General features: G+C 33.6%; 1 protein-coding gene across 8 annotated transcripts in view; it reads left to right on the forward strand.

Moving 5' to 3' along the window:
• LOC107451551 (uncharacterized) overlaps positions 1-22,513 on the forward strand; it is a 238,752-nt gene that overhangs the window by 132,876 nt on the left and 83,363 nt on the right. For all 8 annotated transcript variants that reach the window (XR_015429033.1, XM_087150875.1, XM_087150876.1 and 5 more), the window contains exons 2-10: positions 2,114-2,251; positions 3,585-3,691; positions 5,232-5,336; positions 8,494-8,616; positions 10,996-11,118; positions 13,958-14,083; positions 17,149-17,271; positions 17,342-17,464; positions 20,236-20,367. Coding sequence is in view for 7 of the 8 variants with exons in the window: in XM_087150875.1 (XP_087007001.1) it covers positions 2,114-2,251; positions 3,585-3,691; positions 5,232-5,336; positions 8,494-8,616; positions 10,996-11,118; positions 13,958-14,083; positions 17,149-17,271; positions 17,342-17,464; positions 20,236-20,367 (1,100 nt within the window). In the remaining variant the exon portion in view is untranslated. The remainder of the gene's footprint in view (positions 1-2,113; positions 2,252-3,584; positions 3,692-5,231; positions 5,337-8,493; positions 8,617-10,995; positions 11,119-13,957; positions 14,084-17,148; positions 17,272-17,341; positions 17,465-20,235; positions 20,368-22,513) is intronic.

The raw sequence follows: 22,513 nt of genomic DNA on the forward strand, positions 1-22,513 counted from the left end.
ATTTGTTTACGTTAGCAACTGTTCTTTCCATCCCATTTCGAGTAAGCCAAGCCCGCCAAGTAACAATACTCTTAAGTGACACATTCTATATTCTTTCAAAAAAAATTCTTTCGCAAAGATTTCAATATTTACACAGAGAATTAACACTATAACAACACGAAGCCATTATAAACAAACTAATTTTGCATCGAAGTTTTCAGGTACACAAAACAAAAATATATCTCGGTTACAATAAAATACATAAACAAATAATAAATCTAAAGATAAGTAAAAAAAGTAGACAGAAAGAATTTAATTTCAACTTATTCGATATGCGATAACTGCTCTGTTTTTAATTAGCTTAATTAGCTGTATTTAATTAATTAATTAGCCAATGGGCTATTGGCGACGGTTTGGGAAACATCCCTGGAGGATTATCCGAAGACATGCCACCGCAATTTTAATCCTCTTCAGAGGGGATTTCTTCCCCGCTCCGGTAGCCCGATGACCTGCACGCGAAGTCGAGTATTTTACGGTAGAACAGTTAAACGAGGACCCATACCACACACCCTCTGTCCCTACGCAGACTAATCCAAGTGGTCACCCACCCGAACACTGACCGCAACCTGTGATGCTTGATTTCGGTGATCTGCTGGGAACCGTGTCTTAACGATCAGTCCACTGCGGAACGATATAATTTTCCTTTTCACTCCCTGTATGGTTTTTTATTATAATGTATACGTATATGGTAATAAATTTTGTTAATCTCAACCAAATAAACTTTGCCATAGTAGAGGAAGATTAGTAATTTTTGAATTGATATGAGTGTTTGTTCCCTTAGCATTTTGGTGGATATATCGTATGATATCGAGCTATTAATTCATTGCAATGTGTGTATTAGTTTTGGAAATATACATTTTTAAAATCTGGTCATTTGTTTTCATTTCATTACTCGCGTTGAACAGGCTATCCACTTTTGTGTTTACCATTAGTATACCACCCCGTAGACTTGTAACTATGAGCCTAGCCCAGAAGAGGGAACTTCTGGATCAATCATCGGGAGAAATTAGCCTCTGCGGAAGACTTTTTGATTGAACTTATCCTCATATGCATTACCCAGAGAGGTTAGCCAATGAGAACCTAACCCACGATTCATTTTCCAGTGAGGATATTTTGTGTCAGGATTGTTTTCGGTACGAGTCGGAGTTCCTATCAATCGGATTCGAACCTGGGTCAACTCTATTCATTTGTTCTGTGCAGTGCTAAAATTTTCATTTTAAAATTATAGTAAAATAACTGGCAGTCTATCTGATTAACCGTAATATTTACGGTAAAGCAAATTTTTTTCCTTTATGGTTTTGAAACCATTTACAAAAGGCATGGTTATAAAACCGTGAATACAAAACTGTGCGGTTTTTCAACCATTTACAACTAGCATTATTCAAAAATGAAAAAAAAAATAATTATTTAACCAGACATAGGTCGGCTTTTCGTAAGTTAATGGACATTGGAGAGAGCCGGACACTGGAAATTCTTCGTGTGTTGAACGCCATCGAGGAAATATTGTAGTGTCAACCAACACTAGGACTCGAACTCCAGTCCTGCCGGTCACGAGATTGAAATGATTGGCAAGTGGACACACGAATAGTCTCTCGTACTTTGAGGGAAGAAAGACTTATGCAGTCTGCTCCAAATGTGAAGCCCAGCAGGCCTCTGCCGAACATATCCTTGACTGCTTGGGCTTTTCCAAGGAGGACTTACACGCTACTCCACTTCTTGTAATCGACTTTTTGAGGATCAACAACCTATTGGATCTTGTCTGACGGAGTCAGACAATTGGAGGACAAGGAACAACAACAACGAGATTGACTTATAAGCCCGCTCAGCTATGACATGTAAGCATTTGCAAAGAACTAAGTAGCTTCATTAGGTGGTTCTTGTTGGGGAGATAAAATTCTGGTTGTTTAACCGTATTAGGTGAAAGCAGTTAATAAACAGTTTGATTACCATTTTATTTATGGTTATTTGACTGGTTTGATAAAATATACTAAAATAACCATTCAATAAATTGTTATTTAACCATTTTTTCCCCGAGATATCTCTAACAGTGTGTGTCAATTGTTGTGTCTTGCAGGTCTAATGTCTGTCCTTTCAATGTGATGTCTATGGTGAAAGTAAGGAAGGCCTGCCTCAGAGCATACACTAAAATAGAGAGGATTCGAAAACCCAACTGCCTCTACTCGGACGAATATTGCACTGACTACAAACCCAGGTTATTATATCACCTTTTCCTAACCTTTCCTTTCCTTACCTTTTCCTTTCTCATAGCGAAATACAAAATTTGAGCATAATCGGTCGAATAGTTCATGAGAAATCAAATTTCAAGAAAGTCAGATATTTAAAACACGATTTCTTAAGAGACTGTTCGACTCAAATTTTGTATTTTGCCTCATAATTTTATATTCTTTAAAATGATAAAAAAAAATTTATACGTTACAGGTTAACATTTTTTCGACCATTATTAAATCAAGTAATACATATTTACTAAAAGTTGTTTTTTGCATGGAGATATCTTTGGATTAACGAATTTTATAATCGTGTGCTATTACCTACCCTTGCTATCAAAAATAAGCAATTAAGAAATCCCAACCCCCTGTTAGTTGTCTGTTAGGTAATACAGGGTTATTCATAATTCCCTCCTCCTGTAAACGCCATTTTTCTTTACTACAACTGGCTTCAGTGGTACATGTTACTTCCATCTACCGGCAACTGCTTAAATTAAAACTTGAATACTTTCGGAATAATTTCGTATGTTCTTTTTTGCCATATTCGTCTGCGTTTTTTACTATAACGCTTCGAAACCCCGGAGGGAATTATGAACGGCCCCTTTTATTTTTATCCTCTATAGTAACTTTTTATCCTAACATTTGTGTTAAGCAATATAAAAATGAATTCTGTGTGAATTTTTAAGTAAGTTCCCTGACTTTAAGTTCGCTCCAAGATGTTCTAACTCTATCATTCGCAAAGAGACAAAAAAAAATTATACGTTTTAATCTTAAGTAAAGGGATGAGATATTCTATCTTTCTCTTTTTATTATAAACCAACGATTTTTTGTTTTCATTAAACATGGTTTAAAAACACACTTTTTATTTTAATACAAAACATTTTCCAACTCTGCATCTGCTGTATTTGTTATTGTAACTTTTCTTTTAATCAGAATAAAAATCTATATGAAATATACATTTGTATGGGTATATTTAGAAATTGAGAATTTGATTGGGGCAATTTAAGCAGAGCGATTAAACAAGATTCACTAAAAATGTTCCCTAAGTTTCTAAAAATTATGAATTGTATTTTATCATTCTTTAAAATTTTAACTTTTCTTATTTTTATTTATTTTTCTGATAGAATTATTTACAATATTAATTAAAGAATAATAACGCCATTTGAAACTCGATCATCGAAAACTCGATCATCAAACGATTGTTTACTTTTCAAAAAGTAAAGGAATTTGGAGCTCTCTGCGAAATCTGCGTGTCGCTAAATTCATCCTTTTTGTTTAAATGGGTAAATAAATTAGAATAGTTTTTCTCATTTTTTTCAGAACTGTTTATTACACGGGATACACTCACAAATTAGAACCGAGGTACCACACCATCTACAGGTGCTGCACAGAATGTCTTCCGGTCAGCGATGACGGATGCGTACACGGTAAGCATATCAGACAATTCTTTTCCAAACAAGTTTAAATTCATAATGATGACGTATGTGGTGTTACCTGTGAATGACCGAATATTGGTTATTGTTGACTTCCACCGGTGAATACTGACAATCACATGGTCGCTTTGGTAAATGTCCGTAATATATACTAGTTAAGTGCCGTTACCCGGTATACATTTGCCCGGTATACCCTACACTGATGTTTTTTTATGGTTCAGTATGCATTTAACCTGTATTCCGAACACTGATAATTCTCTTAATCTATCCTCAGCAGATATTAAAATATGGAATAAGTATAATAACATCAACGAGTGAACTAATATCCAATCGGATGTAAGAAATATTTCTGACATTCACCAAAGCGACTATGATATTCACCGATGAAAATCATTATTCTCTTGATTTTCGTCCTTCACGGTAACAATAACATTAACTTTCGACTATAACGCTCCGAGTCGAATAGATCGTTCCATTTATATAATTAACTGAGGTGCTTTTTTGTGCTTTTTCTTCTTCTTTTTTTCAGTGCTTTTGCCCAGACTTTTTTCTTCCGGTGCTTTTTTTTACCCCTAACAAATCGGTCTTGTACATAGTGTCAATTAATATCAATTTATTTATTATTTACAATTACAAAAAAAAAAAGATTGAAAAATCGTTTATATTTTATTATTTATCTAAAATCACTTTTTACCGAGCTGCAATGGCTCATTGTCCGGACTCAGAGTCCGATGACTCAGTCACATGACGAAGGCGGGTTCGATCCTGAGTAGCGGCATGAAGCCCACCCGGTTCAATGAGTATTAGCTGAAGTAACTATTATAATACAGAGGGATATAAATTTTTTTTTCCTTTACTAGCAAAATAAATGAGTAAGACTTTAAAAAGAAAAAACTTTATAATTAAATAACTTTCGAACTAAGCAGAATTTTAAAAATACAAATTTCAAATTAAGCTCACACATAAATATGGCCTTTCTGCACGTTAAGTTTCATTTCTGTAGTTGCATTTCCGTGGGCTGCAGAGCGACCGCATGGTGATTTTTGCTGCAAGGTTAGCAGCTTAATTTCTCTGAATAACTCTTGAATGTTAAATTAGATTTTGTTTAATCTTCCTTCCTGTATATTTTTAACACACTTTCGTCTTCTCAAGTTTCTTGTAGCCTTTGCACTTCTTGTAACTTTTGCACTTCTTGTAACTTTTGCACTTCTTGTAACTTTTGCACTTCCTGTAGCTTTTGCACTTCCTGTAACTTTTGCACTTCTTGTAGCTTTTGCACTTCTTGTAACTTTTGCACTTCTTGTAACTTTTGCACTTCTTGTAACTTTTGCACTTCCTGTAGCTTTTGCACTTCCTGTAACTTTTGCACTTCTTGTAGCTTTTGCACTTCTTGTAACTTTTGCACTTCTTGTAACTTTTGCACTTCTTGTAACTTTTGCACTTCTTGTAACTTTTGCACTGCAAAACAAAATGTAACGTAAAATTGAACTCTCAAAACAGCTATTTTTTAATGTTAGAGAGCGTTCTTTTGTAGATGAGTGTAGTGGTCCTAGTGATGACTGCGATGAAGAACGTCTTAGGACTTACACCCACTGTACATGTGATAAGAAAAGGCAACAGCCACATCACTGCAACAAAGGTATGCAATACATTATTTTAATAGACTCACAACGAGTCGTGGGGGCTCAGGGGATGGAGCGTTCACCATCCAATGAGGTGAACCGGGTTCGAATCCCAGTGATGGTTGATCTATATGAATTCCGCACCGACCACAGTGCTGACTTAAAATATCCTCAGGGGTAAATGGATCATGGGTTCGAGTCCCCTCGACTTCAAGAGAACCGTGGAAGGATTTCGTGCTTTCCCTGTCCTCGTAACGTAAATGCGGATCAGCTTCACCCCAAAAAAAAGCATTCCATGAAGGCAAATTTGTCTCAATACTTAATTTAGGAGTTCTCTTGTCTTCTGGATCGAGTTCCAAATGACAAGGCTATGGAGTTGAACATTAGTAGTAGTAGTAAATTGTATCGGTTGTTCAACGACGGTTATAAAATAAATTTAAAAATAGTCACCGACTATCATTAAGTTTGTTTTTTGATGATAGACTCGTTCATTGTTGGTTAATTTCACAAACTATCCGATAATCCGCGCATTGCGTACACTTAAATTAACATGATGTTATTTATTTTTTTACAATCTAAAAAAAACCTGTCTATTTAACATCAATTAACAAATGAGTTGATAAAATAAACAACTGTTAATGCCCTTAGTAAATTGTGGAGATTCCGCACTTTATCCTAAGTAAATCTGTTGATTTCTTTTTGCCTCAGAACAACACATGAACACATGATAGATTCCACGGATTCAATTCCCGATTCTATTAAATCCAAAAATTGGATCGGCTGTTCAACGACGGTTATAAAATTAAATTCGGGTATAAAGTTTCGAATTAAAAGAGAAAGTTCTTAAACAGCATTTACTGTCCCAGATAGCAAAATAAGGTTTAGTTTCACTCAACGAAAACCTTTTAATCTAAACCTAAAAAGGTTTGTGATACGGTTTACGTGTAAACCTTCTAATCTTAAAACGAGATCTGGGACAATCTGCTCTATACTACGCACAATACCCTAATCCAAAACCTTAGAAAACAACCTTCGATATAAAAACCTTAAATCGAGGTTGACTTAAGAGTTTTCAAGCGTGAAAAAAACCTTTCATAAAGCTAGCCTCAAGGTGAAAACAATCTTAAATCTAGATAATTATAAGGTTTCTTTTCGGAAAGTCTCACCTAAAATCCACCTTGTCATGAAATTTTATTGGACAATAATTAGTTGACGTCACACTAGCGTTAGGATGCTAGTGTGACGTCAACTGAAACGTCATTATAGACTTAAGTGACAACTTTTTATAAAAGCTTTATAAAATAATTTTTAATCCTTTTAGGATGAAAGGTTTGAAACTGCAATATTTTTGGTTTAATGAAAAAAGGTTTTTTAGTACAAACATTTTCGTGACAATAGAAAGGAAATTCCGAAACAAGGTTGCTGTAAGGTTTACATGCTTTCTGGGTGTCATTGTGAAGTAATCAACGTTGACTTTAAATTTGTGTAGCTCTAATCTTATTAACATGAAATAGGAATTAAAATTGTTTTCCTTACTTTAACTAAGATTTCTAATTAAAAATTATATTTAGTTACATTCATTTTTTTAATAATTCTTATTGTATATTCATATTTTTAATGCCGCACAAAAAAAAAAAAAAAAAAAAATAGTACGTGGAGTCCTTTTGCGCGGAAGAAGTTTAAACTTCGCAACCTGCGACGTTAATTATAGAAGAATCAGCAGTCGTAGAAGGATCACTAGTTCCATTCAACAACTCTTTTTCCCGCTCCGCTCGCTTCCGTGTTCTGTAATCACGGTAACATTGTTCCATTTTTCCCTCGTGGACCTCTTGAACCAGTGGAAGTGCTTGTGGTTGCCTCATCGTCTCGCCCTGGAAAATGTATTTGTATTAATAATGTATGCGTCATAATGTAATTTCAGAAGAGAAACAATGAATTGATATTCACAAGAGGCGTACCTTGACATAACCTTAAATCCGTCGCATTGTCCGTGGGATTGTTTTCACTCATTTTTTACAAGTGTTATCCACTAAATTTGAAAATAAAAAATACTGCCCTATTAAATTATATGTGTATCAAAACAAACTAAAAAATATTTATAGAAAAACAATACATTTATGACTTTTATTATTTTTATGCTAGTGAGAACCAAAACAATATGGAAATGAATGAGGGAAAACTGGATCCCTACCACGTGATTTCCCGGCCAATAAAAATGTAGCGTTAAACGTTTAACGCAACCTTGTTGGAAGTCGCATAAGAAGTATAACTTAAAAAAAAAAAAAAAAAACTGAGAAAATATTTCTCTTTTTTGTAAGGTAAAAGATATCCGTTTAGTGAACTAAAAACCACCGTTTAAAATCGGAATTAAAAACTCCCTTTAGATTAGAATCAAAACCCTCGTTTACCAGAATAAAAACTTGCTTATATTGAAATCAGAAGCCTTAATCAAGAATTGGAACAAACTAGCCTTCGTGGAAGACATTTTTTGGTGAAACACACCCGCATTTGCGCCACATGAAAAGAAAAACCACGAAACCATCCCTGGGCATGTCCCAGGCTAAGGGGATTCTACAACAGCACTGTAGTCAGGAGCAGAATTCCATTGAACAAATTCCATCGCTGGAATTTGAATCTAAGTCATTTCATTGTGCCTCATCATTCGCTTGAGCCACCGCGATACCGTTGTTTCAATTAGATATTTTTTAATCATTGTTTTCATAAAACCGAGAGTAAGACGTTCTCACTATTTTGTGACCGTATTCGCCATAAGCTGCAAATAAAGTGCAATGAAAATTTAACCTACTGTTTCAGGGACAGTGCAAAAAATGAGTCACCTTTAGAGAAATCCTTGAAATGGTCCGTACAAGGTCAGGGACAAAAATGAATCTGTAAAAGTGTTTTACACATTTTAAGCAAAACAAAACGATACGTAAAATTGAATACCAAAAACAGAATTTTTTAATTTAGGGAGAGATTTCTAATTTTGTGTTTATTTAATTCCTTTTTTTATGCTTCATGGTAAGCAGTTTTTTTCTTTAATTTTCGTAATTCTTAAAGTACACACGCTGAAGTCTATACATATTAACTTACAGTATTTTTTTTGTTGTTGATAAAAAACATTTTTTTTTTCCTTGAGAAAGTTTTGACTATTTATTGTTTTTCACATTTCAGACGAGAATCCTTGTTTGAAAGAAAATGGTGGCTGTTCGCATTATTGCCATTTTGAAGAGAAGGTTTTCAGTTGCAGCTGTGCCATCGGATTTATACTCTTGGATGACAAAAAGACTTGCAAAGGTAAGAGTTGGGTACTGATTCGAATCAATTCAAATGAGTTTTTACCAGTACACATCTTTGTACGAACGGCGAGTATGGCGAGAGCGGCCCAGCAGGAAAAAATAAAAAATTAGAGAGTCTTTCTGAAGCAGGAAATACGTGTCTAGGGCACATCAGTGGTTCAAAAGACTAGTGGAAGGGGGAAAAAACTAATATCGAAAGAGTTTTATTTTATTTACAAAGCACATGGCCCGTTTATTACAAATTGGTTGAAAATGACCCGTTTATTACAATGGCGTTGTAACGCATCAAGCTATTAAGAAACAGTTCTTTGTTTTATTAAAAAAAGATTTATTTCACACCACAGCAAATACAGTAACAAATATAAAGTACTCGTAACGGGATAGTTAAATCTTATAAAACAAACGAGATAAAGTGCCCGTATCGGGATATATGAAAACTCAAATTCCACAACAACTCGCTGTTGTTCTAAAAAGGTCTTCTAATTTTATCGTCTGCTTTTATTTTATTGTTTATCTCTTTATGTGTTTATTTTATTTTATTTATGCTTTTGCTAGCCCGTTATTTTTTTAAATATTTTTAGACTTTATAACGTCCACACACTTTTAAACTGTGTTCAAGAGTAATGGTGAACAGTACGCAGGCGTTGCTATGGTGACCGCTGCTGTTTTTCTTTTTATTTCCACTAGCAGGCATTTTTAATGTATTTACATAATAATAATTTAAAGTATTCTTATATTCTTTTTTGTTGTTAACTCATAATAACTGTCTTGACGGTGATTTCAATATAAATATGAATGCTGCAGAAGGAAAAGTCTTCAAACACGTACATAGGCAGGAGATATGAAAACCAATCTGACGACAAACATCCATGGAGACAGTTTTTGCAACCCATGATTTGAAATGTTGGGGCGTTTAACGGAGTCCATCCAGAACAATTTGATCGATGAGTAATCGTGATCGTAATAAGACGATCGTAACTTTTTTGTTGATTTTTTGTTTTGTTTTCTTTGTTATTTTCATTAACGAAACCTTTAAACAGTGTTCTCTAAGTATCAGAAAAAAGCGTTTAGGGTTTAAAAGAACTATTCTTGCAGCAAATTCAAGTGAAACTGTTCATTCCACACAGTGCCTGTTTTTATTTTTAAATTTTTTTAAACGGGTGGCTATAAGAAATAATAAAACCTATTAACGCCTGAGAAACAAATGAAATTTCCATCACGGTTTTTAAATCTCTTTTAAAGACTGGTAATCACATTTATGGATTACCAGTCTTCATAACCATCATAACGTAAGCATCACCGCTCCACCATCAGTCAACAGTGGCAATCTGAGAACGGAATTTCAGTACATAAAAGTGTACCGATTGAACAAAAAAAAATGTTTAAACTAACAGTATCTGTGAATGAAATTTTTATGTCTCGTCTCAAAATGAATGGTCAGCACAAAACTAAAAACAGAACTGAGAACCGATACTCAGAGAGAATAAATTGATTCCTAACTGTTGAATTGTGAGTCTTGGATTTTGTAAAACAGTCATTCATCAACATCTAAATGACATCATAAAAATATTAAAACATTTTTCTATAGTTATTAATAAATTAAATATTAAAAAAATTACTTATTTCGCTTTTCCAGCATATCTCAAATATTTTCTTTAGGGTTTAGACTGGGGATTTTGAAGGCCAATCGAAGCATTATGGGGTGATATTCATATCATTAAAAATTTCATATAAAATCATTACAGCATTTAAATAAGATAAAATTATCAGTTTTTTTTATCATTGATTGTACCTGAATATATTGTAATAAAAAGTTCGCTAAATTGAAGAAAAAAAATTGCAAAACTAATCCAAAACATAAAAAATACTATCTATCAAACCCTAAACTGACAAACGACACATTACCCACATAAACCAACAAAAAGTGTATCATTTTCGTACTCCGTTAAATGAATAGAAAACAATAACTCAGTAAGTCACGTGCGCGATCCTCTCGAAAGAACCGAGCACGGGCAATTGCTTACAATAAGTTTAAAGATCTAAGTTTTAAATAAGTTTGAGATCTTAAATAGTTTAAGATCTTAAGTAGTTTTAGATTCTTAAATAGCTTAAGATAAGTTTTAGATTTTAAATAGTTTAAGATAAGTTTAAGATTTTAAATAGTTTTAAATAAGTTTGAGATCTTATATAAGTTTTAGATATAAGTTTAAGATGATTAAAAAAAAAAACAACTCAAGAGTTGGAAGCGAATATTGAATGTCAAGGCCTGTGATACATTATTCAAAATTATCGTTTAAAAAATGTGGCAAATTGAAATCACGTTATTGTCGAATGGTGAAGGGGTAAAAAGCAGTTAGCTGTCTATTGTTTATTGTAGAGGTGGATCCATGTCTACGTGAGAATGGAGGTTGTCACCATCATTGCCTCTACGAGAATGGGGTACAGGCGTGCCTCTGCATCGACGGTTATGAATTGCAAGAAGACGGAAGAACGTGCAAAAGTAAGTAATCGCTTTTGAATTTCAATTTTGTATAGAGGGGAGAAAAACAATTTTAAGGACTATATATATTTCCTTTATTTGTTCATACGGTTGGTTAGCACCTAAATCAGGGATGTCAAACTCGCGGCCCGAGATGAAAATTTTTGCGGCCCAGTCAATATATCCGGCGAAAAGTAAAAATAAAATAGAAATGTGAATTAGAAACGAAACCAGCAAATAAAATTATAATATACTTTATTTATAAACTATACGTATCATTTTAAATTGTACGCGCGAAAATGTAAAATTCTAATTGGCTGAAATGGAGTCCGTTTTACACTAAGCTATCAGCAGCAAACCGCATCAGCTGTCACACCTTACCTAATAAGACGCAGTTATACATACGTTATCTTACAAGTGGTTATAATTATTACTTATTACGCTTATTGATTTGTGCAGCTATTCTCTGCTTAGTAGGCTAATATTCAAGACGTTAAAGAGTTAATATTCATTAAAGTGGATGTGCCTGAATTTTACAAATATTTACTGACAAGGTTTGAAAATACTCGAAAATTCGCGTATGAAATTATTTCCATGTTTGGAAGTACTTATCAGTGGGAGCAATTATTTTCTGTTATGAATGGAAATAAATCTCCTATCCGAAACCGCATTAATTACGCTCACGTTGGGTCAATTTTGAAAGTATAGTCTCGGCCAATGAAATTTCTCCCGAAATAGGAAAGATAGTAGCAGAGAAGAGATGTCAAGTATCAGGACTCAAACAATAATTTAACTTTATACTATATGCGTATTACAATGTACTATTCAAAATAAAAATATTTGTTCCTATGAACATTGATTTTTTTTGCAGCTCGCCTAAAGTTAAGCATTGTTTATTTGGCCCAAGTTAGCTTTTGAGTTTGACACCCCTGACCTAAACTGTTTGTAAATTGCTTATTTTTTGTTGACAAGGGGTTAAGAAGAGCAATATTTTATATTATAACCGTCTTTGAACAGTCTACCCACTTTTATGGGTTTACGACTACTAATGTTCCACTCCATAGCCTTGTCATTTTGAACCCAGTCCAGAAGACAAGGGAACTCCTGGATCGAATGTTGGGAGAAATTTGCTTTCGTGGAGGACTTTTTGATGGAGCTAACCCACATTTGCGTTATGTGGGCAGAGAAAACCACGAAAACCTCCCACGGTTACCCAGACGACAAGGGGACTCTAACCCATGATCCGTCTACCACTGAGGATATTTCACGTTAGCGCTGTGGTGTCGGTGCAAGCCCTAAGCGGAATTCGCATCGACTGGGATTCGAACCCGGTTCGCCTCATTGGAAGGCGAACGCTCTATCACCTGAGCCATCGCTGCTCGAAGAGCAATATTTGAAACATATAGCGTGAAAGTGATATAGATTAAATATTTAAAAATATGACTACATACAATAGCACAGACATTAAACTTTTTTTAAAAAGCCGCAACTAAGTGCTGAAAATAATTCTTCATTTTTGAATACTTTTTAGAGTCCTCTGTCATTGAGATGACCAACGCTTCTCATTTTCCCTGGTTTTCGTTCATGAATTGCGTAGTGGTTGCTGCATCATTTTGTGAAGAAATGTTCAGCACTTTATCAGTCTAAACTGTAATAAAATTAAATTTAAAAAAAAGAGCTAAAAATAGGCAATTGTAGTTGGTAGTTATCGACAATGTCAACCTTCATCTATGAAAAGGTACCCCAGCATAGAATCCAGTTGACATGTCTTACATACTAGTGAATTGGAATTGTATTTTTGTAGTGGTCGACACATCACATAGCGCGACAGTTTTTATTAAAGAAAAGTTCTTATCTAGCACAAGTAAAACGACTCCTTTGATTTCAATCTTTTCCGAAGTCATGACTCTCTTATGATCAAGACGTTTTATTAAATGCAATTAAGCAAACAAATCTAAAATCCGAGATCGCGGAGGCCTCTTATCGAGGGCGCCAGACCACGGGAGAAACTTTTCGTTTCAAATACTGAAGAGAAAATTTTAAAGAAAAATAAATAATGAGAAGATAACTCAGAAGTTCTTTTCCAATCATTTGCTTGCATTTTTTATGTTTTCAATTCTTTTTTCAGCAATTCGTGGGTTTGTCTGAACTTTTTCTTTCTTTTAAATTAGTTATGGAGGGAATTTACGACGAAAAGTTTCTCCCTTAGTATGGTGTCCTATTGAGGAATAGAGGATATTGAATGAGCCTCAGGGGAATGATATATGCAGAGCTTGGCTATATTATTAGAAGCACTATAAGAGTCTATGTAAAAATTATAATTATCAGGTGATACTCTATACAGCTGTATTGTTTTGAATCGGATGTACATGTGCTTACGCTCCTGTATCAATGAGTTAACATTGATACAATACATTACGTAATACATAAATACAAATAGGAAGTATATAAAAAATCTTCTGAATAATAACCCATTACATGTGTGTTTAAATATAAAAATATTGCATACAAACTCGTGCAAATCATTTCATTATTACAAAACTACAGTGCGTCTAATAATTCAATCTAATTATTATAATATATTCTATATACATATAAAATATTTATTACATAATACTTGATATAATAAATATTCTATATGTATATAATATATCGCCTAATGTATCCTATCGTCTAATTTACATTCTATAGGGTCTTATTTAACCCATTGATACACGTAACGTAAGCAAGTGCAAACAGTCTCGTAAAAACACTACAGCTGTATAGAGTATCACGTGATAATTAAGATTTTACATAGAATCTTTCAGTAGTGCATCTAATAATACGGCCCAGGTACTGTAGAATGTTTTGTGTCTTCCAGAGAAGAATCCTTGTGGTGTAAATAACGGAGGATGTCATCACTTGTGCCATTATGATGAGAGTGAAAATGTGCGCTGCTCTTGTCTTGAAGAGTATGAACTAGAGGAGGACAAAACCTCATGCCGAAGTGAGTACATTCTTCATTGTGGACTTTTATTTCGTGTTGTAAAGAACAAAATTTATTTGCGCAATTTATCTTATATTTGAAGAAAGTGAAATCTTCCGTTTTCCATTGATTTTTATAAGCGTACTTAGTACGTGATGGATCTTCAAGTAACCTAAAAGTAAAAAGAGCAAACAAACCATTGTCCGTCTAACCACGCAATCTTTTGGTGCAATGATTGGTTGTAGCGCTCTACAAGAAGGATGCCAAAACCCGTGGTTAGAAATTTTTGCCATAGTCTATGAATTCACATTTAGCCATCTGACTACCTCCAGTAGAGATACATTCCAGTTCTTCGAATGCATGAGGTGTGATGCATTGTTACTAATTAGCCATTTCTAATTTCGGAAGCCCGCAGTTGAATGATTGTTAAGACACCATTCCCAGCAGATCACCGAAGTCAAGCATCACTGGCTGCAGTCAGTGTGAGTCTTCGTAGGGACCGAGGGTCGGTACTCGTTAAACTGTTCTACCTTAAAGTGCTCGACTTCGCTCGCCCTTTACGTCGAGCTACTGAAACGAGGGTGCCTCCCCTCTGCAGAGGATCTAAATAGTGATGGCATGCCTTCGGATCTTCCTCAGGGATGTTTCCTAGACCGTCGCCAATAGCCCATCGTACAGCTGAACTACTACAACAACAATTTCAGAAACAACAAAATTCGCAAGTTTGCGATCAAACATAACATTTTATGCTTTTCGCTTTTCAACTTAAAGCAATTCTAACAGGGTAAATACACCGAAGATTTATTACTATTTTTAGTGAATATATCCTTTTTCTCGTTTTCTTGATAGCACAGGAAAGCTACTCAATAATTACCAAGGGGTAAGTAACAAAAATATATTTAAATAGTTAACATGATTAATACGGTACAATGGTAGACAATTACTACTACATTACAATGTAGATGTTCTTGCTTTTTTACAAAATCTTAGTTTGCAGTTACGGTTACAATCTGATGATAAACTCCGCCATCTATCGTTGGTTCAATAACAAGTATTTCTACAATGCTCATTGCAGATAACGTCAGTCCATTGCAGCGCCATTAATCTGCATGTTGTAATTTTACTTTACAACTCTTATTTGACAACATATTCAAAATTCCATTGGGATTGGCTTATTTTTGGGAGAGTTGTCGCTTTTTTTTGTAATTTTTTTCTTAATTTGCGATAACAAGTGTAGTTTATTTTGACAGTTTTTTGGATTTTTAGAAAACCCATTGGCAGTAAAATTTTTTGCAGTTTTATTACTCTTATAAAAGTTCTGTGGAGAAACTGGAACTAGCAACGCCTCCTAGCGAGAAACTATAGAAAAAAACTCAGAGACAGTGAGAGAGTGTGAATGAACTGTAGAAAGCCTGCTATGCAAAGCTCCTTATTTTTTTTTCTTCATATATGTTTTATATGTTATGTTTGTGAATGTGCGGAGTGCTAACTATAATCATGTTGTTTACAATAAAATAAAAAGTTAGCTAGCCGTTGTTTTAATTCCCCCTATGCACCACTCTTCACAGTTCTAATTAATTTTAGAGTAATTAAATTTTTAAACTTTAGGTGTTTTTTTATACAATGTTTAAAGTTTACCGAAAGATACGTATTTTCCTTTTTATATCGTTTCGACACAACGATATGAGATATTCGACGAGAGGAAAAAAATAGGATTATTTTAATAAGGGAGCTATATGATTCGTTATATTTTTCGTCTTCAATAAATACGGATAAATTGATTTTTTTAAAATATCTATTTAGGTATTTTTGAGTTTGTAGCTGGAAGTTCTAACCACAATGGTATACAACCTGAATGACTTAAAAAGTTTTATTTACTTGCCGCTGTAGACGTAACTTTAGATAAGTCAATCATAATAATAGCAGTTGATCATTAAAATGTTGTATTTTTTAATAATTTGTCAGTAAAAAATCGGACACTTTCGCTTAAATGAAGTTGTCTAATTGAGAAAACTCGTTCCCTCTCTACTTTATGCTTTGTCATATTCGTTAACTTCTTTCCATCGTTACATCGAAAATACTCTGTAAATAATTAACTATAAATCGGCAATTTTTTCGAGTAATGTTACATAAAATTATTTTTGGTTTTGTAATTTAGTAAAAAAAAAATTCATTTCGTTTATTGCCTCGTATTCATTTGTTATCTTAGACTAATTTTTTTTGGAGAACACGTCGATGGTATTTTCAAAAATTTACCTACTGAAACGAATTGGCCACACACTTGAATGACTGTGCTTATAAAAATCTAATTTATTAATTCTCTATTTAGAACCACAAATAAACTGAATGCGAAATCAAATCATCGCACCAAAAGCCACTAGTTCTCTAGCGTTGACTCTCTCTGGCTACCCATATTTATGTAAACAGAGCTCTTCATGAGTATTTTTTTTTGTATTTTTTAATAGCTGATGGCCACGTAGGTGGGTAAAAGAGCTTCCCTACCGATATTTAAAGATAAATGAAGTTAGTGGGATGAATACCTCCCACGGCATTATTCCATATCCGGTATTCACAAACCACCCCATGTAAAGGCCTGTTTTGACGATCCAGGTTCTTGGACGAAGATTGATGGAAACTTGTTTTGCTTTGAGCTTGGTCATTGAACGATAGTAGAGCATGTACTACTTTCCATCCAAGATTTTCCTCCCTTAACCAATCAGCGTCTTAAATTTTGTGACGTCAACAAGCAGGTATTCAGATTATATCATTTTGTTGTCGGTTTTCATATATTTTAGTCCAAATAAATTAATCTATTATGGTCTATTTGTGGTATTATGATTTTATTTAGTCATTTTAAAGTTATATAAGCATAATTTTGTAATGTTGAATATGAACAATGCCCATGCGCAAGTTTTTCTTCCGACCCATCAGTGAGATTCAAGAACTCGGATAGTGTCGACGGATCATCCAATTTCTTGGAGAGAGAGAGAAATTCCACCCATTTCTCAGATTCAAGAACTTGGATCGTGTAAACAGACCTGTAGACCCCATTTTGTCATTTGAAAAACAAACTTTCCTTTTTTTAGAGGTGGATCCTTGTGCTTTGGAGAATGGTGGTTGTCACCATTTTTGCAACTACGAGAACGGAATGAAACGATGTTCCTGTGAGAGTGGTTTTGATCTTCACTCCGATGGCCATACTTGCACAGGTAGGATAACAACCATTCCTGTTATTTATCAGGAGTCCTGATAATGAATTAAAACTTCTATTTTCATTAGAAATCAATCCGTGTCTGCTGAACAAGGGTGGATGCGATCAGTTCTGCAACTATGAAGACGGCAGAAAACAGTGCCTCTGCCGCACGGGATTCACTCTTCAGGCAGATGCCAAATCATGCAAAAGTGAGTCCAAATTTCTGTTCTCTGCCTTGATGAATACGATCAAACCCCGCTATAGCGAACTGTGGGGGCCCCTCAGATGTGGAGTCAACAATAAAAGGAAGGTTATTTAAACATTTATTGTTCGAGATTAAGTTTCAATCTGGGTTAAATACAAAATAAAAGTTACATAAATTAGGTTAGAATAGTCGTAGAATACACATGTTAGCTGCAACGTTCTACATCGTTTGAAAACATCGTAAAGAATGTGTGTAGTTGAAGTTGAAGTCACTATAATCACAAGATTGTTAAGTTCGCACTGCTTTATTTAGAAATGTTTTTCCATTTTGGGTAGTGCGTATCCCACAGAACCTTCAAGGGACCGAAATTTCACTATGTCCGTACTGAAAATAATTTTAACTCATTTTTTTCGAACTGCTCCCTTTTATGACGCATTATTTAAATAAATGACACATAAAAAGAAATACAAAAATGATTGAAGAAACAATATGTAGTCACAAAAAGTGTGTTAACTTTTATTTTTTTAATGACTCTTCGTCTTGCGTACCAAAAATGGAGGAATGGCCTTTATTTAGAGATGAGAAACTGAGATAGAAGAAGCAAACAGGAAAAAAATGCTTACGGCTACATTCCCCTCAATAGATGGTTTTAAATATCGGTATATGCATTTTATGTAGACATTTCAAAATGACCAAAAAATGAGGGAAAAAAATCAGTCGAAGACAGAAAAAAGTTCATAATATCCAATTTCCTTTCTTCTTTCGATTCACTATATCCACAAAAAATAATATATGTGTAGCTCAGGAGCGACATTTCGTTCTCTATATCTGGGAGATCACCATGTTCACTATAGCTGGGTTTGACTGTAGTACGACTGCGACTTTAAGAGGATGTTATAGCGTGAGAAAAACATTCCATGGCAAACTCTGTTTCCCCTCCATTTTTGGTATTTCAAAATTTAAAGTTCGACAAAAGAGTTAGTTTAGGTAAGCCTAGAATAAACCATGAAGTTTTAAATGCTGAAAAAATGTTTTCAATATATCGAAATTTTGACAGGATTACGCAGCGGGGGAATTAATCATACAATTTGTTTGCATTTAGCTATTTTGAAAACATCTTTTCCGCATTTGAATCTTAATGATTTTACTCTAGGCTTTTCTGCTCTCACTTTTCTTTAAATTTCAAATTACTATGGAATTTGCCATGAAATGTTTCTCCCATGATATAGCGTCCTCTTTTTACTTGACGAAACTGAAACGTCGAAGAATACCAAATATACTTTTAAACATGTTTTTTAAATTTTTAAAAAAATATTCTTCACGCAATTGGGTACACCGAGGAAATAAAAAAAAATCAGAATTTTAACTCCAAGAACGATGGCGGAAGAAAAAAATATCAGAATTTTAACTCCAAGAAAGATGGCGGAAGAAAGAAATATCAGAATTTTAACTCCAAGAAAGATGGTGGAAGAAAAAAAAAACTCTAGAATTTTAATTCCAGGACAGATGGCGGAAGAAAAAAAAAATCAGAATTTTAACTCCGAGAAGGATGGCGGAAGAAAAAAATATCAGAATTTTAACTCCAAGAAAGATGGCGAAAGAAAAAAAAATCAGAATTTTAACTCCAAGAAAGATGGCGAAAGAAAAAAAATCAGAATTTTAACTCCAAGAAAGATGGCGAAAGAAAAAAAATATTAGAATTTTAACTCCAAGAAAGATGGTGGAAGAAAGAAATATCAGAATTTTAACTCCAAGAAAGATGGCGGAAGAAAAAAAAAAAAAAAAACAGAATTTTAACTCCAAGAAAGATGGTGGAAGAAAAAAAATCATCTTTAGAAACATCCATCGTAAGCAATTGACCTTAATTCAACTGTAGACAATTTTATTTTATGAAATTGTAAATTTTTGTTTTTGAATATATCCATTCCTAATGTGGTTTAAAATTGTGTATGTGCTATAAAATGTGTGAACAGGGTTACCACTCCACAGGGAAAACCTGGAAAATACAGGGAATTTAAAAATCACCTGAAATAACAGGGAAAATGCGGGGAATTTTGATATTTTCTTTACTAACTGGAAAAATACAGGGAATTTTGTTTCTTATTTTCATCTTTTAAAAAAGGGTGACCACTCAAAGCGTAATCTATGGGATATTTAACCATGATATTTCAGCTATACTAAACTATTTCATTTACTGTAGCATTATTTAAGCATGTTCAGCTGTTTTTTCCGGCAATTAAAAGTAATAGATATAGTTATCCCAATATGGCTCACACAAGAGCACAGTAATTGTTGTTACCTCTTAATATATCGTGTATGCAATTTTTTTCCTTCTAGATTTGAGTGGTAACCCTGGTAAAGAATAATATAATTATGCATATACAGGTTGTTTTGTAATACCACCCTAAATTTTTAGAACGCTTTCCGAAAATGAAAGGAAAAAATTAGCATTAGGAGTCGAAAATAATTATTTAAACTAAAAATAAAAAAAAAACATTTCTGACGAATTCATGTAGTTTTAAAAAAAAATGATTCTGACAAATTAATGTAATTTTTAAAAAAATGATTCTGACGAATTAATGTAGTTTTTTAAAAAAAAAAATGATTCTGACGAATTTATGTAGTTTTAAAAAAAAAATTATTCTGACGAATTAATGCAGTTTTAAAAAAAAATATTCTGGCGAATTAATGTAGTTTTTAAAAAAAAATGATCTCTTTGAGTAAAGAGAAAGGAAAGGCAAGTTTAAAAAGAATTTTTGTGTGTTTGTTTGTTAGAGAAGGATCCATGTGATGCGGAAGATAAAGGTGGATGTCAACACACCTGTTTCTATGATTCTTCAAAAGACAAAGCTAGATGTGGATGCTATGAGAGTTACAGGCTTTTGCCAGATGGAAAGACCTGTAAAGGTAAATAAGTAACATCATATTTTTAAAAAAATGGACAGCTCCCTATTTTCGAAAATAAATTATCCTTTGCCGAATAAGTGGGAATGAGCAACCTACCCAATTTTTCGGGTTTACGACAACTAATGTTCAACTCCATAACCTTGTCATTTTGAACCCAATTCAGAAGACAAGGGAATTCCCGAATCAAATATTGGCAGAGATTTTTTCTTTACCATGTCGATTTTCGTGTCGTATTATGCAAAAGCGTGCTTTTCACATTGTTCATCGTTATTCACAATTCATTCAATCACCGTTGGTCCATATCGTATGAAAACGCTAATCATTTTACAAGTTTGATGAAATACTTGGCAGTCCGCATGTGCGTCTATGCGTTGGGCTCGGTTAGATTATTGCACTGTCATGTGCAACTCTTCTGCATTTTGCAAGATATTCTCAACTTCAGGCTTCACTTTCCGAACCAAAAAATCTCTCGAGCATTTAATAATGGCTAATATAATGAAGAAAAAAGAGTTCTTTGTCAGAAACTAGTTATTTTATCGTGATCGTGTAAAGTCTTTGAAAATTATTTTGCATTTTGTTTATGTATATAGTGCTTCAAAAGTACTTAAAAGGTGCTTATTTTTTGTTGGAAGATTTGGCTACGCACCCTGTAAAGTGATTACTTGAATTAAAAATTATAAATAATATTGTAATTTGAAAGAGCTATTAATAATAAACAGTGTCTAAAATGAACTCCGCATTCATTATTTTATGTATTATTAAAAAAAAGCAAAGTTATTAGAGTAAATTAGTAGAGGGTCGCTTAGGAGACATGTAATCATTGATATTATGGTAATAGTGCAGTCTTAATATGTAGCGTTAATACAGGTAGAAAGCATATTATATTGGTATATTAAAACCGCATCAATACTGTATAGCTTTAATGTTGGGGCGTTTTTTATGGCTCCTTTGAAAGGATCGGAAAAAATGGCTTGAACTCTATCATGAGATAACCTCGAGCAACAGCAATATACTGAATCTTCCTTTCGATGTGATCTAAAAAACGTGTTTTACTTAACTCTTATTACGAAAAGTCACCTGAAGAGCAACAAATAATAATAACTCAGCTTTTATTAATAACTAGGAGGCTTCGCCCCCTGCTCGCTGGCGCTCACCAACCCTCGGAACTGCTTTCGCAGTTCATTTCGGATTGCGACGCAATCCAATGCTCGCTTTGCTCGCTCATTGGATACGTTCTTAACGTCTAGGTTTTGTATACTTTTTTGAATACTGAAGTTCCGAAAACCTGATCTGAAAACCTGAAGTTCCGAAAACCTGAAGTTCCGAAAATTCTAAACCTGTACATTTCAATATTAATTTGAAATTGCAAACAATTCACATATTTTTCTTAATCACACTATTCTAAATTTCAGTTGTTGAGAAAAGTAACTGTTGTAAGTTTTGTTTTAAAGTCTTTCCTACCAGAGGGCTAAAGCCATGTGTTGTAAAACAATATGAAATAGTAGTCGGCCGCTGAACGCCGGATGTAAAGCATCGGCTTTGAGGAAGATAATTTTGTATTTTTAATTCTCTGAAGGGCGCTACCTTAATAATATGGAATTTGTAAAATAAATGTATATATTTTTTATTGTTGATGAAAAAGTCCTCAAATTTAGCATGAAGTTGTAAAATGTAATGAAAGAGGGTCATAGCAATAATGAAAGTAGAAATAAAGTTAGTACTGTAAAATTAAAACAATATTTTTAATCAATGAGCCAAGTTCTTCAAGAAGCAGTTGTAGAAGTAGGTTGTTTATTTACAACTTTTTATGGAATTTCTTTAAGAACACAATTGTTAATTTGGGCATTTGGCGATACAACACTTTTAGAATTGAAGGATTTGTTACGTCAAGCGCTCAGATATCATAATTTTGATCTAGTTGCACTTCTATGTCATTTTGACTTATGTTGCTAAGTTAACTTTCACAAAATTCTATGGCTTGCAACAGCATTTTTATTTTTTAAGTTGTTTATTTTTATTTCTTTTAGAATTCGTTATTTTTTTAGCGAAATATTTTTTAACCTAACAAAATTCTTTGCCGACTGTTTTCTCTATGAATGAAGAAATTAAAGTAAATATTTAACTGTTGTGAAAAGAATCTTATTTA

Source organism: Parasteatoda tepidariorum, chromosome 9, assembly GCF_982258835.1.
Source record: "Parasteatoda tepidariorum strain Cologne lab strain chromosome 9, Ptep-v5.0, whole genome shotgun sequence".
Classification (NCBI taxonomy): domain Eukaryota; kingdom Metazoa; phylum Arthropoda; class Arachnida; order Araneae; family Theridiidae; genus Parasteatoda; species Parasteatoda tepidariorum.